Source organism: Cebus imitator, unplaced genomic scaffold (assembly GCF_001604975.1).
Source record: "Cebus imitator isolate Cc_AM_T3 unplaced genomic scaffold, Cebus_imitator-1.0 Scaffold214, whole genome shotgun sequence".
In the NCBI taxonomy this organism is placed as follows: Eukaryota; Metazoa; Chordata; class Mammalia; order Primates; family Cebidae; genus Cebus; species Cebus imitator.
The window spans coordinates 2,718,020-2,735,829 of record NW_016107529.1 but is presented as its reverse complement, the minus strand read 5'-3'; the positions used below and the strand labels follow the sequence as shown (position 1 = coordinate 2,735,829).

At 41.6% G+C, this 17,810-nt stretch overlaps 1 protein-coding gene across 1 annotated transcript in view; it reads left to right on the top strand.

Moving 5' to 3' along the window:
- RAB3B (RAB3B, member RAS oncogene family) overlaps positions 1 to 17,810 on the top strand; it is an 82,320-nt gene that overhangs the window by 12,144 nt on the left and 52,366 nt on the right. Inside the window, exon 2 of the mRNA XM_037745810.1 lies at positions 1,481 to 1,708. Coding sequence (XP_037601738.1) covers positions 1,481 to 1,708 — 228 coding nt within the window. The remainder of the gene's footprint in view (positions 1 to 1,480; positions 1,709 to 17,810) is intronic.

Below are 17,810 nucleotides of genomic sequence, written 5' to 3'. Positions count from 1 at the left end.
CCTCCTGAGTAGCTGGGATTACAGGCGTGTGCCACCTCACCCAGCTAATTTTTGTAATTTTAGTAGAGACGGGGTTTCAACATCTTGGCCAGGCTGGTCTTGAACTCCTGATCTTATGATCCATGTGCCTCGGCCTCTCAAAGTGCTGGGATTACAGGCGTGAGCCACTGTGCCCAGCCTCATCCATTGTTATCTCATTTGAATCCTGTGATAGCTCTGTGAAAAGATCAGGGCAGAAATTGTTCTCGACATTTTCCAGATAAGGAGATTGAAACTCAGAGTGATGAAGTGACTGTGATTAATTCAGCACACATTTACTGAGTGCTTGCTATATGCTAGGATTCATGCTGGAAGCCAGACATATAGGAATGAAGTCCATTAAGCCCCAGATGCTCAGTCCAACAGTGCTGAAATGATACAAGGGCCGTTCCAGTGTTCTGGAAGCATAGGAGCAGGAATACCTGCCTCTGCCATGCACAGGGAAGCTGGCACTTGACCTTGGCTTCTGAGGATGAGTAGGAGTTTGTTGGGAGGAAAAGAGAAGTCTAGGCAGAAGGAATACATATATAAAGGAACAAAGGCAAGAAATAATGTGGCTTATTTGGCATAAAGTGTTTAATTGGATCTAGGGGAAGCACAGGTTGGTGAAGAGAAAAGGGGCATGGGAAGATAAAACTTAGAGCGTTGGCTCTTTGGTTAGTTGGTTATTTGTCAAGTTGAACAGTTTGGACTTGATCTTTAGAGCTGTGGAAAGCCATAAAAGTTTCTATTTTTTATTTTATTCATTTAATTTTTTAGAGATGAGATGTTGCTCTTCTGCCAAGGCTGGCATTCAGTGGCATGATCATGGCTCCCTGCAGCGTTGAACTCCTGGGCTCAAGTGATCCTCCTACCTCAGCCTCCTGAGTCATAAAAGTTTTTAAAGCAAGAGAGTGATAGCCTTATACTGGGTCTTTACTGGAATGTGCATGTGTTTGCTGTTCTTGGCCTTTTTTTTTTTTTTTTTTCCTCCAAAATAGCTCAGGAGCTGCTTCCTCCAGGAGCTTCTCCTTGATCATCAGGCTTCCAGGCTGAGTGGGATGCTTCCCATAGACTTTCTCAACCAGGACTCCTCTGTCTTATCACTTATCTACTGCTTTGTTACTCTGTGTTTACCCACGTTTTATTCTAGTCTGTGTCCACCCAGAGGTCATGTACTGTGTCTGACTCATAAGCCCCATGCCCAGCACAGGGCTTGCCCCAGATCAATGTGCTCAGTAAATATTTGCTGAAAGAATGAATGGGAGGAGCTGGGTTCTACCCCAGTGCTGAGACAACATTTGGGGCAGGTGAGTGATGGGGGATTCTGAGTAGTGTGGATTTCCTCAGTGATGCTGGGATAAGGAGTGAGTGTGTGAATGGTGGGGTGACCATTAGAAGGTTGGTGACTCAAGATGACTCTGGAGGTCTGTTCCTGAGTGACCCTAGGTCTCTTTTGCAGATGGCTTCAGTGACGGATGGTAAAACTGGAGTCAAAGATGCCTCTGACCAGAATTTTGACTACATGTTTAAGCTGCTTATCATTGGCAACAGCAGTGTTGGCAAGACCTCCTTCCTCTTCCGCTACGCCGATGACACATTCACCCCAGCCTTCGTTAGCACTGTAGGCATTGACTTCAAGGTGAAGACAGTCTACCGTCATGAGAAGCGAGTGAAACTACAGATCTGGGTGAGTCCCAGGAATCTTGGGGAGGATTTTCCTGAGAGGGGGCTGGTCTGTCAGTACAAGGGCTGGGAGGTAGGGCCAGCTTGGAACTTCTGGGCCTTATAGCATCAGGCATTAATGCTCTTTCAGGTGTGGCCCCTGGGTCACCTTCTGCTAGCTTTATACAAGTTTGCTCTCTTTCATGGGTTCAGATGCTTCTGCTGTTTAATTTTTCGAGAGGTTTTATGTTGGCTTGTCTAATATGAGTGACTAAGAAACTGGGATTTGGAGTTAGAGACTTGGGTTCAAATTCTGCTTCTTCCACTAAGTAGCCATGGAACTTGACTGAATTGCTTAACTTCTCTGGGCCACCCTTTCTTTTTTGGGGATTGTAATAGCATCTACATCATAAGGCTGTTGGGTCATTAGATCCTTGGCTTAGTTCCTAGAACATAGTAAATGCACAATAAATGTTAGCTACAGTATTGGTTATCTATTCTTGTATAACAAATGTGAGACCTCATTTCTACAAAAAATAAAACAAATTAGCTGGGCATGGTGATGTGCACCTGTAGACCCAGTTACTTGGGAGGCTGAAGTGGAAGGATTGCTTGAGTCCAGGAGATTAAGGCTGCAATGAGCCATGATCATGCCACTGCACTCCAGTCTGGACAATGGAATGAGATTTCATCTCAAATAAAAAATAAATAAGTTGGTAGTGTTAAACAACAATAATAATTCATTATCTCATAGTTTCTATGGATCAAACATTTGGGAGTGGCTTGGGGCCTCTCATGAGGTGTAGCCAGATGTTGGCTTGGGTTGCAATCATCTGAAACATAGACTGGGGCTGAGGATCTTTTTTTTTTTTTACAGTCTTGCTCTGTCCCCCAGGCTGGAGTGCAGTGGTGTGGTCTTAGCTCACTGCAACCTCTGCCTCCAGGGTTCAAGCGATTCTTCTGCCTCAGCCTCCTGAGTAGCTGGGACTACAGGTGCTCACCACCATGCCTGGCTAATTTTTGTATTTTTAGTAGAGACAGAGTTTCACCATATTGGCCAGGCTGGTCTTGAACTCCTGACCACGTGATCCACCTACATCAGCCTCCCAAAGTGGTGGGATTACAGGCGTGAGCCACCATGCCCAGCCTGGGGCTAGAGGATCTTAAGGCTGCACACTCACATGTCTGGTGATGGCTATTGGCAGGAGGCCTTACTTCTTTTCCATTTGGCCTCTTAGAGTGTCTTCACAGAGCTGCTTAAGTGTCTTTATTTGCATGGCACCTGGCTTTTCCCAGAGTTAGAGACATAAAAGGCCAGAGGAAGTGGCAATGTCTCTTATGAGTTAGCCTTAGCCTTAAAGCATTCTGTTGGTCACTGATTCAGTGTGGGAGGAAACTACACAAAAATGTGAATATTGGGAGGAAATATTGGGGACCATCTTGGAAGCTGGCTGCCACAGCTACTACTATTATTACTATCTACCAATAGTACTAATTAATTATGTACATATTTTAGATGATATAGCAACATATAAATCATATTTTTTTCAAAAATGAATTAGTACCTGGATTGGAAATCTTGAAAATTTGTGATTTAAAGTATTCAAAACATGTATTTTTATTATTATTTTATTTTTTTTCAAGACAGAGTCTCACTCTGAGCTGGAGTGCAGTGGCACTATCTTGGCTCACTGCAACTTCTGCCTTTCGGGTCCAATTGATTCTCCTGCCTCAGCCCCCCGAGTAGCTATAATTATAGGTATGTGCCACCATGCCTGGCTAATTTTTATATTTTTAGTAGAGACAGGGTTTCACTATGTTGGCCAGGCTGGTCTTGAACTTCTGACCTCAGGCGATCCACTTGTATTGGTCTCCCATAGTGCTGGTATTACAGGCGTGAGCTACCATGCCCAGCCAGAACATGTATTATTTGTTATCGTTCTATTCTATGTGTTAAATGTACATTAATACATCATGTATATATCTTATTGTATATAGTATGCAGTCTGTATATAGTACTTTTCTTTTTATAAATTATTTCCCATATATTATCTCACAATTAACACTATGAGGTAGGTACTACTTTAATACAATCCTATTTTGCAGAATAAGAAACTCAGAGATTAATTAACTTGCCTTAGGTCAACAACACTGCTATAAAGTGGGATTTCAACAAGCTCTTCTGATTCTAAAGTATGTGCTCTTTTCTGTACACTGTCCATCTGAGGTCTTAGTCCATATTTCCCTTCATGTTAATGTCAAATATTAATTTATATAGAGATAAAAGTTCATTTTGTTCATTTGCTCTCTATTAAAGGCATTGAGGAATCAGAGATCATTAGAACTAGAAGCTACATGGGTTGTCTAGTTCACTGATTCCCAAAGTGTGGTTTCCAGAACCATGGCATCAGCATCACCTTGGAATTTGTTAGAAATGCACATTCTTGCCGGGCACGGTGGCCTGTGCTTGTATTCCCAACTACTGGGGAGGCTGAAGTGGGAGGATTGCTTGAGCCCAGGAGTTCTGGGCCGTAGTGCACTATGCCGATCGGGTGTTTGCACTAAGTTCGGCATCAATATGGTGACCTCCCGGGAGTGGGGGACCACCAGGTTGCCTAAGGAGAGGTGAACCCATCCAGGTTGGAAATGGAGCAGGTCAAAACTCCCTTGCTGATCGGTAGTGGGATCACGCCTGTGAACAGCCACTGCACTCCAGCCTGGGCAACATAGTGAGACCCTGTCTCTAAAAAAAAAAAAAAAAAAAAAAAACCCTCCTAAAAAAAAAAAAAAAAAAAAAAAAAAAGGAAATGCACATTCTCAGGCCCATCTCAGAACTATTGAATCAGAAACTGTGGTGGGTAAGTGACAACAATCTGTGGTATAACAAGTTTTCCAGTTGGTTTTGTGGCAGGCTAACATTGTAGAACTACTTAGCTTAACTAGCTTGAGGTAAAAGTCGACAAGCATTTACTTAAAGCACCTAGGTGCTTTCACTCGTGTTATCTGACATCATCCTTGCAGTTTGTGCACAGGAGCACGTGAGAGCACAGAATATTTGGGGCATGGTGAGCAATTCAGTGAAACCGGATCAAGGTTGTGAAAGAGCAGGGGTGCTAAGAGAGAAATTTGCTAGAGAGGCTGTAGGCAGCAGATTGGGGGTCAAAGAGACCTTCCAGGGCAAACAGAAAGTTCTTGTCATCAGCCAGATGATTCATGCTTGATGAGTCCTTAGGAAGATGAAGAAATTATTATTATTATTTTATATATGTATATATAAATATATATACACATGTATTATTGTACTTTAGGTTCTGGGGTACATGTGCAGAACATACAGGATTGTTGCATAGGTACATACATGGCAATGTGGTTTGCTGCCTCCCCACATCACCTATATCTGGCATCTCTCATCATGTTGTCCCTCCCCAACCTCCCTATCCCCCCGCTGTCCCTCCCGTATTCCCCCCCAACAGACCTCAGTGTGTGGTGTCCCCTCCCTGTGTCCATGTGTTCATATTGTTCAACCCCTGCCTATGAGCGAGAATATGTGGTGTTTGATTTTCTGTTCTTGTGTCAGTTCGCTGAGAATGATGGTTTCCAGATTCATTCATGTCCCTACAAAGGACACAAACTCATTGTTTTTTATGGCTGCATAGCATTCCATGGTATATGTGCCACATTTTTCTTGTCCAGTCTATCATAGATGGGCATTTGGGTTGGTTCCAGGTCTTTGCTATTGTGAACAGTGCCGCAATGAACATACGTGTGCATGTGTCTTTATAATAGAATGATTTATAATCCTTTGGATATATACCCAGTAATGGGATTCCTGGGTCAAATGGAATTTCTATTTCTAGGTCCTTGAGGAATCACCACACTGTATTCCACAGTGGTTGAACTAATTTACACTCCGATTAACAGTGTAAAAGTGTTCCTATTTCTCCACATCCTCTCCAGCATCTGTTGTCTCCAGATTTTTTAATGATCACCATTCTAACTGGTGTGAGATGGTATCTCAATGTAGTTTTGATTTGCATTTCTCTAATGACCAATGAAGATGAGCATTTTTTCATATGTTTGTTGGCCTCATAAATGTCTTCTTTTGAAAAGTGTGTGTTCACATCCCTCGTCCACTTTTGAATTTTTTTTTTTTTTTCTTGTAAATCTGCTTTAGTTCTTTGTAGATTCCGGATATTAGCCTTTTGTCAGCTAAGTAGATTGCAAAAATTTTTTCCCATTCTGTTGGTTGCTGATTCACTCTAATGATTGTTTCTTTTGCTGTACAGAAGGTCTGGATTTTAATTAGATCCAATTTGTCTATTTTGGCTTTTGTTGCCAATGCTTTTGTGTTTTAGTCATGAAGTCCTTGCCTGTGCCTATGTCCTGAATGGCTTTGCCTAGGTTTTCTTCTAGGGTTTTTATGGTGTTAGGTCTTACATTTAAGTCTTTAATCCATCTGGAGTTAATTTTACTGTAAGGTGTCAGGAAGGGGTCCGGTTTCTGCTTTCTATGCATGGCTAGCCAGTTTTCCCAATACCATTTATTAAACAGGGAATCCTTTCCCCATTGCTTGTTTCTGTCAGGTTTGTCAAAGATCAGATGGTTGTACATGTGTGGTGTTGCCTTCGAGGCCTCTGTTCTGTTCCATTGGTCTATATCTCTATTTTGGTACCAGTACCATGCTGCTTTGATTACTGTAGCCTTGTAGTATAGTTTGAAGTCTGGTAGTGTGTTGCCTCCCACTTTGTTCTTTTTGCTTAGAATTGACTTGGCTAATGCGGCTGTCTTTTGGTTCCATATGAAGTTTAAGGTGTTTTTTTCCAGTTCTGTGAAGAAGGTCATTGGTAGCTTGATGGGGATAGCGTTGAATCTGTACATTACTTTGGGCATTATGGCCATTTTCACAATATTGATTCTTCCTAACCATGAGCATGGAATGTTTCTCCATCTGTTTGTGTCTTCTCTTATTTCCTTGAGCAGTGGTTTGTAGTTCTTGAAGAGGTCCTTACGTTCCTTGTTAGTTGTATTCCTAGGTATTTTATTCTCTTTGTAGAAATTGTGAATGGCAGTTTGTTCTTGATTTGTCTCTCTTTAAGTCTGTTATTGGTGTATAGGAATGCTTGTGATTTTTGCACATTGATTTTGTATCCTGAGACTTTGCTGAAGTTGCTTATCAGTTTCAGGAAATTTTGGGCTGAGACGATGGGGTCTTATAAATATACAATCATGTCCTCTGCAAATAGAGACAATTTGAGTTCCTCCTTTCCTAACTGAATACCCTTTGTTGCTTTTTCTTGCCTGATTGCTCTGGCTAGAACTTCCAGTACTATATTGAATAGGAGTGGTGAGAGAGGGCATCCTTGTCTAGTGCCAGATTTCAAAGGGAATGCTTCCAGTTTTTGCTCATTCAGTATAATATTGTCTATGGGTTTGTTGTAAACAACTTTTATTATTTTGAGATACGTTCCATTGATACCTAGTTTATTGAGAATTTTTAGCATAAAGACTGTTGAATTTTGTCGAAGGCCTTCTCTGCATCTATTGAGATAATCATGTGGATTTTGTCTTTGGTTCTGTTTATGTGGTGGATTACGTTTATAGACTTGTGTATGTTGAACCAGCCTTGAATCCCCGGGAAGAAGCCTACTTGATTGTGATGGATAAGCTTTTTGATGTTCTGTTGCAATCAGTTTGCCAGTATTTTATTGAACATTTTTGCATCTATGTTCATCATGGATATTGGGCTGAAGTTTTCTTTTTTTGTTGAGTCTCTGCAGGATGATGTTGGCCTCATAAAATGATTTGGGATTGATTCCCTCTTTTTGGATTGTTTGGAATAGTTTCAGAAGGAGTGGTACCAGCTGCTCTTCATATGTCTGGTAGCATTCAGCTGTGAACCCATCCAGACCTAGACTTTTTTTGGTCGGTAAGCTATTAATTGCTGCCTCAACTTCAGCCATTGTTATTGGTCTATTCAGGGTTTTGACTTCTTCCTGGTTTAGGCTTAGGAGGGTGCAAGTGTCCAGGAATTTATCCATTTCTTCCAAGCTTACCGATTTATGTGCATAAAGTTGTTTATAGTAATCTTTGATGGTAGTTTGTATTTCTGTGGAATCGATGGTGATATCCCCCTTATCATTTTTTATTGCATCTATTTGATTTTTCTCTATTTTCTTTTTTATTAATCTGGCTAGTGGTCTATTTTGTTGATCTTTTCAAAAAACTAGCTCTTGGATTTACTGATTTTTTTTAAGGGTTTTTTTTTTTGTGTGTCTCTACCTTCTTCAGTTCTGCTCTGATCTTAGTTATTTCTTGTCTTCTGCTAGCTTTTGAGTTTTTTTTTTTTTTTTTTTTTTTCTCTAGCTCTTTCAATTTTGATGATAGGGTGTTGATTTTAGATCTTTCCTTGCTTCTCATTTGGACATTTATTGCTATAAATTTTCTTCTAGACTCTGCTTTAAATGTGTCCCAGAGATGTTGGTATATTGTGTCTTCGTTCTCATTGGTTTCGAAGAACATTTTTATTTTTGCCTTTATTTCACTGTTTATCCAGTCAACATTCAAGAGCCAGTTGTTTAGTTTCCAGGATGTTGTGTGGTTCTGAGTTGGTTTCTTAATCCTGAGTTCTAATTTGATTGCACTGTGGTCTGAGAGACTGTTTGTTATGATTTCTGTTCTTTGGCATTTGCTGAGGAGAGATTATTACTTCCAATTATGTGGTCAATGTTAGAGAAGGTGTGATGTGGTGCTGAGAAGAATGTATATTCTGTGGATTTGGGGTGGAGAGTTATGTAGATGTTTATTAGGTCCGCTTGGTCCAGATCTGAGTTCAAGTCCTGGGTACCCTTGTTAATTTTCTGTCTCGTTGATCTGTCTAATATTGACAGTGGAGTGTTAAAGTCTCCTGTTATTATTGGGTGGGGGTCTAAGTCTCTTTGTAGGTCGTTAAGAACTTGCTTTATGAATCTGGGTGCTCCTGTATTGGGTGCGTATATATTTAGGATCATTAGCTCTTCTTGTTGCATTGATCCTTTTACCATTATGTAAGCCCTTCTTTAATCTTTGTTGGTTTAAAGTCTATTTTATCAGAGACTAGATTGCAACTCCTGCTTTTTTCTGCTCTCCATTTGCTTGGTAAATCTTCCTTCATCCCTTTATTTTGAGCCCTTGTGTGTCCTTGCATGTGAGATGGGTTTCCTGGATACAGCACATCAATGGGTTTTGACTTGTTATCCAGTTTGCCAGTCTGTGTCTTTTGATTGGGACATTTAGCCCATTTACATTTAAGGTTAATATTGTTATGTGTGAATTTGATCCTGCCATTTTGATGCTAGCTGGTTGTTTTGCCCATTAGTTGATGCAGTTTCTTCATTGTGTCGATGCTGTTTACCATTTGGTACGTTTTTGGAGTGGCTGGTACTGGTTTTCCTTTTTAGTGCTTCTTTCAGGAGCTCTTGTAAGGCAGGCGTAGTGGTGACGAAATCTCTGAGCAATTGCTTGTTCATAAAGGACTTTATTTCTCCTTTGCTTATGAAGCTTAGTTTGACTTGATATGAAATTCTAGGTTGAAAGTTCTTTTCTTTAAGGATGTTGAATATTAGCCCCCACTCTCTTCTGGCTTGTAGGGTTTCTGCCAAGAGATTTGCCATGAGTCTGATAGGCTTCCCTTTGTGAATAACCAGACCTTTCTCTCTAGCTGCCCTTAGCATTTTTTCCTTCATTTCAACCCTAGTGAATCTAACGATTATGTGCCTTGTGGTTGCTCTTCTTGAGGAATATCTTTGTGGTGTTCTCTGTATTTCCTGGACTTTAATATTGGCCTGCCTTGTTACGTTAGGGAAGTTCTCCTGGATAATATCCTGAAGAATGTTTTCCACCTTGGATTCATTCTCTCTGTTCATTGAGGTACATCTATCAAACATAGATTATCTTTTCACACAATCCCATATTTCTTGTGGGCTTTGTTCATTTCTTTTCTTTTTTTTTTTTTTTTTTTTCTCTAATCTTGCCTTCTCATTTGATTTCATTGAGTTGATTTTCAATCTCTGATATCCTTTCTTCTACCTGGTCAATTTGGCTATTGAAACTTGTGTATGCTTCTTGAAGTTCTCGTGTTGTTTTTCAGCTCCATCATTCATGAAGTTCTCGTGTTGCATTTTTCAGCTCCATCAGGTCATTTGTATTCTTCTCTAAGCTGTTTATTCTTGTTAGCATTTCGTCAAACCTTTTTTCAAGGTTCTTAGTTTATTTGCATTCGGTTAGAACATGTTCTTTTAGCTCAGAGAAGTTTGTTAGTACCCACATTCTGAAGCCTGTTTCTGTCAATTCATCAGACTCATTCTCCATCCAGCTTTGTTCCCTTGCCAGTGAGGAGTTGTGATCCCTTGGAGGAGGAGAGGCGTTCTGGTTTTGGGTGTTTTCATCCTTTTTTGCGCTGGTTTCTTCCCGTCTTTGTGGATTTGTCTACCCGTGGTCTTTGTAGTTGGTGACTTTCAGATGGGGTCTCTGAGTGGATGTCCTTTTTGTTGATGATGAAGTTATTTCTTTCTGTTTTTTAGTTTTCCTTCTAACAGTCAGGTCCCTCTGCTGTAGGACTGCTGGAGGTCCACTCCAGACCCTGCTTGCCTGGAGGTCACCTGTGGCAGCTGCAGAACAGTAAGGGTTGTTGCCAGTTTCTTCTGTTATCTTTGTCCCGGAAGGATACCCACCAGATGTCAGCCTGAGCTCTCCTTTATGAGGTGTCTCTTTGGATATATGGGGGTCAGGGAGCTGCTTGAGGAGACAGTCTGTCCTTTATAGGAGCTCAAGTGCTGAGCTGTGAGCTCCGTTGTTCCTTTCAGAGCTGCTGGGCAGGTACGTTTAAGTCTGCTGTAGCAGAACTCATAACTGCCTCTTTTTCCCAGGTGCTCTGTCCTGGGAAGGTAGGGCTTTATTTATAAGTTCCTGATGTGCTGCTGCCTTTTTTCAGAGATGCCCTGCCCAGCAAGGAGGTAGCCTAGTCACAGTCTGCCAGCAGAGGCATCACTGAGCTGCCATGGGCTCTGCCTAGCTGTTATGTGAACTTCCTTGAGGTTTTGTTTATAGAGGTATAGTTAGAACTGCCTCGGTAATGGCAGTCTGCCTCAGTAATGGTGGACTGCCTCTGTAAAGGTGGAATGCCTCAGTAATGGCAGATTGCCTTGGTAATGGCAGACTGCCTAGGTAATGGCGGACGCCCTTTGCCCCACAGAGCCGAACCATCCTAGGTCCAGCTGCACTTGCTGTGAAACTCTCAGTCCAGATTGCTAGTCTTTGTTGGGGTGGGACCCGCTGAGCCAGATCACCTGGCTCCCTGTTTCAGCCCCCTTTTTCTCAGTTGAGTGGGTGGCTCTGTCTCCCAGGCCTTCAAGGTGCCAGTTGAAACAGCTGCCCAGATTTGTGTGAGTTTTTGTGTGGAGACCTGCTGAACCGGCTGAAACAGCCATGCTGGAAATTTGTGGCACTTTTCAGCCCGGGAATCTCCTTGTCTGTGGGCAGTAATAACTCATTTGGAAATGCAGTGATCACTCACCCTCTGCATTGTTCTGGCTGGGGACTGCACTCCAGAGCTGTTCCTATTCGGCCCTCTGGGATCCCTCTGAAGAAATTATTAGAGCTTACTTTTAATCTTTGAACATAAAATATATTTTACTGATATTTACTATGTGGATTGACAGAAGTGTCTTTGTTTGATCCCCATATCAGATGGTCAGATAGCCTACACTAAAAAAATCTTGAAATAGGAGGAGGCATTCTGCCCTTCTAAGGGGTTGACAGTGGACTGACTTGGTCCTTTTTTTTTTTTTTCGTTGAGACAGAGTCTTGCTCTGTCACCCAGGCTGGAGTGCAATGAACTGCAACCTCCGCCTCCCAAGTTCAAGCAATTCTCCTGCCTTAGCCTCCTGAGCAGCTGGGACTACAGGTGTGTGCCACCACGCCCAGCTAATTTTTGTATTTTTAGTAGAGACAGGGTTTCACCATATTGGCCAGGCTGGTCTTGAACTCCTGACCTTATGATCCACCCACCTCGGCCTCCCAAAATGCTGGAATCACAGGCATGAGACACCACGCCTGGCCTGACTCACTCTTTTATTTTCAGCCAGTTGTGAGCTTTTGTGGTTTTCCTGTGCCTGGTTAAGTGGATTTATTGATTACATGATCTAGTTTTAACTAAATGAAACCTCATAATGGATATGTGGCTTTTAAAGAGTTCTGTAAAGAAACCTCTGATTGCAGTTCTTTACTAGAAGATTATGGTGAACCCAAGTGAGCATAAACAAAATGGCTGAACTGATGTTTTTCCAACCCCCAACACAAGTTCATTGTCAGCCATGTTTCTAAGTAAAATCATTGATAATCTAATTAGATCTAACACGGTCAATCTCATTGCTTTTGCTGAAGAATAAATTAGCAAATGGTTTTTATGTGTGTGTATGTGCTTTTATATAGTAAAAATAAAGTTTTCTGGACTGTTTATGAATACTTTAGATTTTAAACATTTAAATGTTGTTATTTTAATTTTATATATTTTAATATCTTTTGTGTATAGAAGTAGACATATAGATATATAATCAAAAGATTACACATATAATGTGCATGCTGTACGTAAATTTTTCTTAGTTAAAGGGATTTAAGCTGGAGACCACCACCATAGGCACTGGGGAGCCATAGAAGGGTTTAAACAAGTTAGATTTGCATTTTAGAAAAATTCCTGGCTTCAGTTTGAAGGGTAGATGGAAATGAGGCAAGGAAACCAGGGTTTTGGATCCAAAGTCATCAAATTATATATATTAAATAAGTGTATTTTTTAATCGATTATATCTTATAAAGCTATCTAAAAATTAATAAAGTAGTGATCAGCTATAAACAAAGAAAGGAAGCAAGCCGGCCAGCAGGCAAGGTCTTGGATAAATTATATGGGGCTGAACTAAGTGTATTATTTTGCTCTGGCTGCCATAATAAAATATATTGAAATTAATTTTCTCACAGTCTGGAGACTATAAGTCTAAGATCAATGTGCCAGCAGAGTTGATGTCTGATATGGGCTCTCCTCTTGGGCTGCCTTCCCACTCTGTTTTTGTGGCCTTTCCTTGGTGCATGGGCATAGGGGAGAGATAGTGCAAACTCTTTAGTGCCTCTTCTTATAATGACACAAATTCTGTTGGATCAGGGACTCACTCTAATGACATCATTTAACTTTAATTACTTCCTTTGAGGCCTCATCTCCATATACACTGAGGGTTAGGGCTTCAACATACAAATTTTGGGAGGACACAGACCTTCAGTCCATAATGCCAAGAGTGACAAAATGACATAAGGGATGGAAATGAAGGGAGAGATTTATAACTGGAATTTACAGAATTTGATAATTAATTACTGTTTCTTCTCATCCTTGGTTTCACTTTCCAAGATTTCAGTTACCTGGGGTCCTCTAAATCTGAACATACTAAACAGAAAATTCTAGAAATAAATTTTAAATTGCACAGTGTTCTTTTTTTTTTTTTGAAATGGAGTCTCACTTTGTTGCCCAGGCTGAAGTGCAGTGGCACGATCTCAGCTCACTGCAATCTCTGCCTCCCAGGATCAAGCAATTCTCCTGCCTCAGCCTCCAGAGCAGCTGGGATTACAGGCGCACACCATCATGCCTGGCTAATTTTTGCATTTTTAGTAGAGACGGGGTTTCATCATGTTGGCCAGGCTTGTGACATCAAGTGATCTGTCCACCTCGGCCTCACAAAGTGCTGAGATTATAGGCGTGAGCCACCGTGCCTGGCCTAAATTGCACACTATTCTGACTAGTATGATGAAATCTTGCACTGTCTTGCTCTGTCATGCCCAGGACATGAATGATTACTTCATCCAGCATATCCATGCTGTATTTGCTACCTGCCCACTAGCTACTCAGTAGACACTGTGGTTATCAAATTGAAAAAGCATAGTGTATACTCTATATGATTAGGTATGATCTGAGGTTTCAGGCATCCACTGAGGATCTTGGAACTTATCCCCCAAGGATAGGGGGAGACTGCTTTCATTGTAAAGGGAAAGGGGGGAATGTATATATGAGTTTATGTATATCACTTCTGTACATAAAAGTTTTGTGGTTTTTTTTTTTGGTTGTGCTTTGGTAAATCACTTCATTTTTATGAATAGATAATGTCTTCAACTATAAAAGCCTCTAGGTTTGCTGGTGGTGAGGGGGCCTAAATGTGATAACATAATATTGTATCTGAGGAATGCAATAAATATTGGGTTCCTTGTTTCTCTATCTTCAAGTGCACATGCAAAGGGTCACTGGGTTGCTTTCTAAGGTTTTCCATCTGTGGTTCCAGGAGTTTTGGAACAGCATTTAGTGACTCAATAGCACAGTATGAAGTGTTCAGTTAAATTCCTCCAGCCCATTGGATCTCTCTCAGGGGATTTCAGACAGAAGAGGAGGTCATGAGCATTGCTGAGCAGGGCCACCCACAATAGGAATTTCCATCGTCTCTGGGGGATGAGGGTCTTGGTAGTGCCTTATTCCCTGGAGTCCCTCACCACAAAGGTCCCTGAGAGCTCCCTTTGTTTCCTAAGAAGTTAATTATTATGGATCAGAGAAGAAAGTCTTACTGGGGAGGTGAGGATAGGAGAGAAGCCTCATTATTAGGGAGCAAGAGCATGCGCAGGTGTGAGAAGAGACTTGGTAACCCCACAGCAGCAGATCCAACTAGAGGCCACTTACTGCTGGGTGCTGGTTGCCAAGCAACCCCCGGAGACCTGTGGGAATAGAAGAGCAGGAGGGGGCTTCCACTACCTCCATGTGGGGCCTATTGCAGAGACTGTCTGGTGCTGATCAAGAGAACAATCCAGAGGTCTGTGGGAGGACTGAGCTCACCTGGGACTCTGGGTTCTGGGGTCTAGTGTTTCTTTGTTCATTTGTTTTCTGTTTTTGTTTTGTTTTGTTTTGTTTTATTTTGTTTTGAGACAGGGTCTAACTGTTTCCCAGGCTTGAGTGCAGTGGTGTGATCTCAGCTTGCTGCAACCTCTGCCTCCCAGCTTCAGGTGATCCTCCTACCTCAGCCTCCCGAGTAGCTGGAACTACAGGTATGCCTGGCTATGCCATGCCTGGCTAATTTTTTTATTTCTTGTAGAGACTGAGTCTCATCACCATGTTGTCCAGACTGGTCTTTAACTCCTGGGCTCAAATAATCTTCCCACTTTGGCCTCCCAAAATGCTGGAATTATAGGCATGAACCATGGTGCCCAGTCTTTAGTCCTTCTCTGCCCTGTAGTCATCGTGTGATCTGGAGTGGCCCCGTTTCTCCAGCTATCAATTGGAGACATAACCTTTGCCTTCTTTGCCTTATGGATTATTGTGAAGATCATGTGAGGAAATGGAGGGAAGCTCGTGGAGAATTATGAAGCCTTAAGTGGATTGGAAGGACTGTGCCTATTGTCAGCCTTGCAAATTCTTCTTAAATATGCTTTAAATAATTCCTTGTGTCTTTCATGCCTTCCCTCTGACTTAGAGAGGTAGTTATCTCCTTAAAGATTGGGTAGTTGAGGCCAGAGATGTGAAGTTACCTGTGTGGAGACAAATGAGAAACTCCATGATTTCATTCATTCAGTACACACTCATCTGGTGTGTACTCTGTGCCAGGCATTATGTTGGGGTGGGGATATAACCTTCCTACTCTCATGGAGTTTACACTCTAGCAGGGGAGATAGACACAAAATATATGAATAGAAAGAAAGGATCTCATTTTATCTGGCGTAAGAACCTAGAAGGAAAGAGCAGATTTGTTTCTATTTCAGGCACTGGGACTCCCTGAATTGTGGCTGATGCCTCATCCCTAGACTCGTAGCTGGAATTCAGGGTCAACTCTATTCACAATTAAAAGCCTTGCCTAACTGTGATCTTCACTACACCAGCTCACCCCAGGCCTGGTCTCTGCCAGAGAATACAGAGGCAGGGGCCTCCATTGTGGAAAGACAGAATTTCCTCTTTCCTACTCCCGCTAGTGAGGCTTTTTTGGTGACCTGCATGTCAAGAAGAATTTAAATTCAGGAGTATTTCCCATGTCTGGGATTATTTGTATAAAGATTGGGGAATGGACTGGCAGGGCTATCTGGCATTCTTTTATTAGAGACTTATGAACTCTGTTTTTCATTAAGGATTTATAAGCCACTGTCCTTGCTCCTGGGCCTGTCCTGCTACTGCTGTTCTCCTTCCTCTTTCTTTCTCTTCAATTCCTTCCTCTGAAGCTCTCAGTCACCATGGCACTTGTGTGCTCTTCTGTTATTTCACTGGTTTTGCTGTGTTGGTGATGATTTAAAAGCTCTTAGTGTAATTAAAGACACACATTGATAATGTGTTATAAAGCACTAACATAGTGCATGGCACAGGGTAAATACTCAACAAATCATTGTTTTTATTAAGATTCTAGGGAGATTGATAAATAGCATTCCTTTTCTTCCCTACCTAAATCCATTGAAAAATAGATGGCAGGAGTCAGAAAGATGGGGACTAATGTAAAAAAAGAAAAAAAAAAGGCTTATTACTCATAAAAGCTGGGATGAAGCACATAGCTAAAATCTTTTGGCAAGTGGGCCTTGCTAATACTTTACTCTGGAGTCAGAAAGACACACAAACCCAGTAATAGGCCAATGTGGCCTGCTGGCTACAATTAACCCGTACAACATTCACTCAAAGTCAAAGTCCATGTGGCCCAGATTTACTAACATTTAATGCCTAAAGCATTCCACTCAGATCTGTGGGAGAAGCCTCTATCTTCATAGACAGCCTTCCTCATGGATGGAGAAAGAAGAGTTTCTCCTCCAACAGCTCTTTTAATTTAATTATCATTTTATTAGTATATTTAATGTTGAGACAGGGTTGCCCATGCTCATGGCTTACTGCAGCCTCAACCTTCCGGACATAAGCAATCCTCCCACCTCAGCCTCCGCAATAGTTGGGACTATAGGCACATGCCACCACACCTAGCCAAGTTTTGTATTATTTGTAGATACAGGGTTTTGTCATGTTGCCTAGGCTTGTCTTGAACTCCTGAGCTCAAGTGGCCTGCCTACCTAGGCCTCCCAAAGTGCTGTGATTACAGGTATGAGCCACTGTGCCTGCCCAATAGCTCTTACTATAATTAAAGACATAGATAAGAATGACCATGGGTTCCAAAGGGAGGTTAGACAGAATTATGAACACTGGGACAAATAGGGGGAGTCTTAGAAGATTTCCTTGGAATCTAAATTCTATAGTGATGAGAATAACTCCCCATATAAACAGGAACTGAGAACAAGGTCAGGGTGAGATGGGGTGCTGGGCAGTCAGTGAGGTTTGCTTATCAGTCAAATGCCTTATGTCCACACAGCAGTTTCCATGAAATGTTAGGTCACAACATGGCTTTGGAGTCACTTATAAATATTAAAGCTAGTGAGTATTAAATCTGGGAATGTCAAGGATCTGTATCTTAGGGCCAGTAACATAAAAGTAAGTGAAATATAAGGGAGCATAAGAATGTGGGAAAGGTAATCATACCAGAAACTTGGACAAAGGAGGACTGTGGCTCTTTAGCAGCCATTTAACAAATATTTACTGTGCCAGATACTGGGGATAGAGATATTAATATAAATGTGACATTCCCTGCTCTCCAGGAATTAAAGGGACTGAAATTATGAGTCCAAAAGTGAAAAAACATGAATACCATAGTTCTCTTGTTCTGATTAGAGGAAGAAAAATAGGATATCAAGAGACTTTTCCCTAGAATTTAAGAATATATAGTAATGGATTATTATATGGGATAGGGTAGCTGTCTAATGGGCTTCTGAATTAGTTTCCTATTGCTGCACTAAAATTACTACAAACTTAGTGGCTTAAGACAACACAAACTTATTATCTCACAGTTCTGGAGGTCAGAAGTCCAAGATGGGTCTCACCGGGTAAAAATCAAATTGTTGGCTGGTTTCAGTTTGTGTTCCCTCTGTAGGGCCTTGTCTAGTGTCTAGTAGGTCCTTTTACAGCTTCCAGAGGCTGCCTGCATCCCTTTGCTTGGGTCCTCTTCTTCCATCTTCAAAGCCAGCAGTGGAACATCTTTCAACTTCTCTGAACCTCCTGC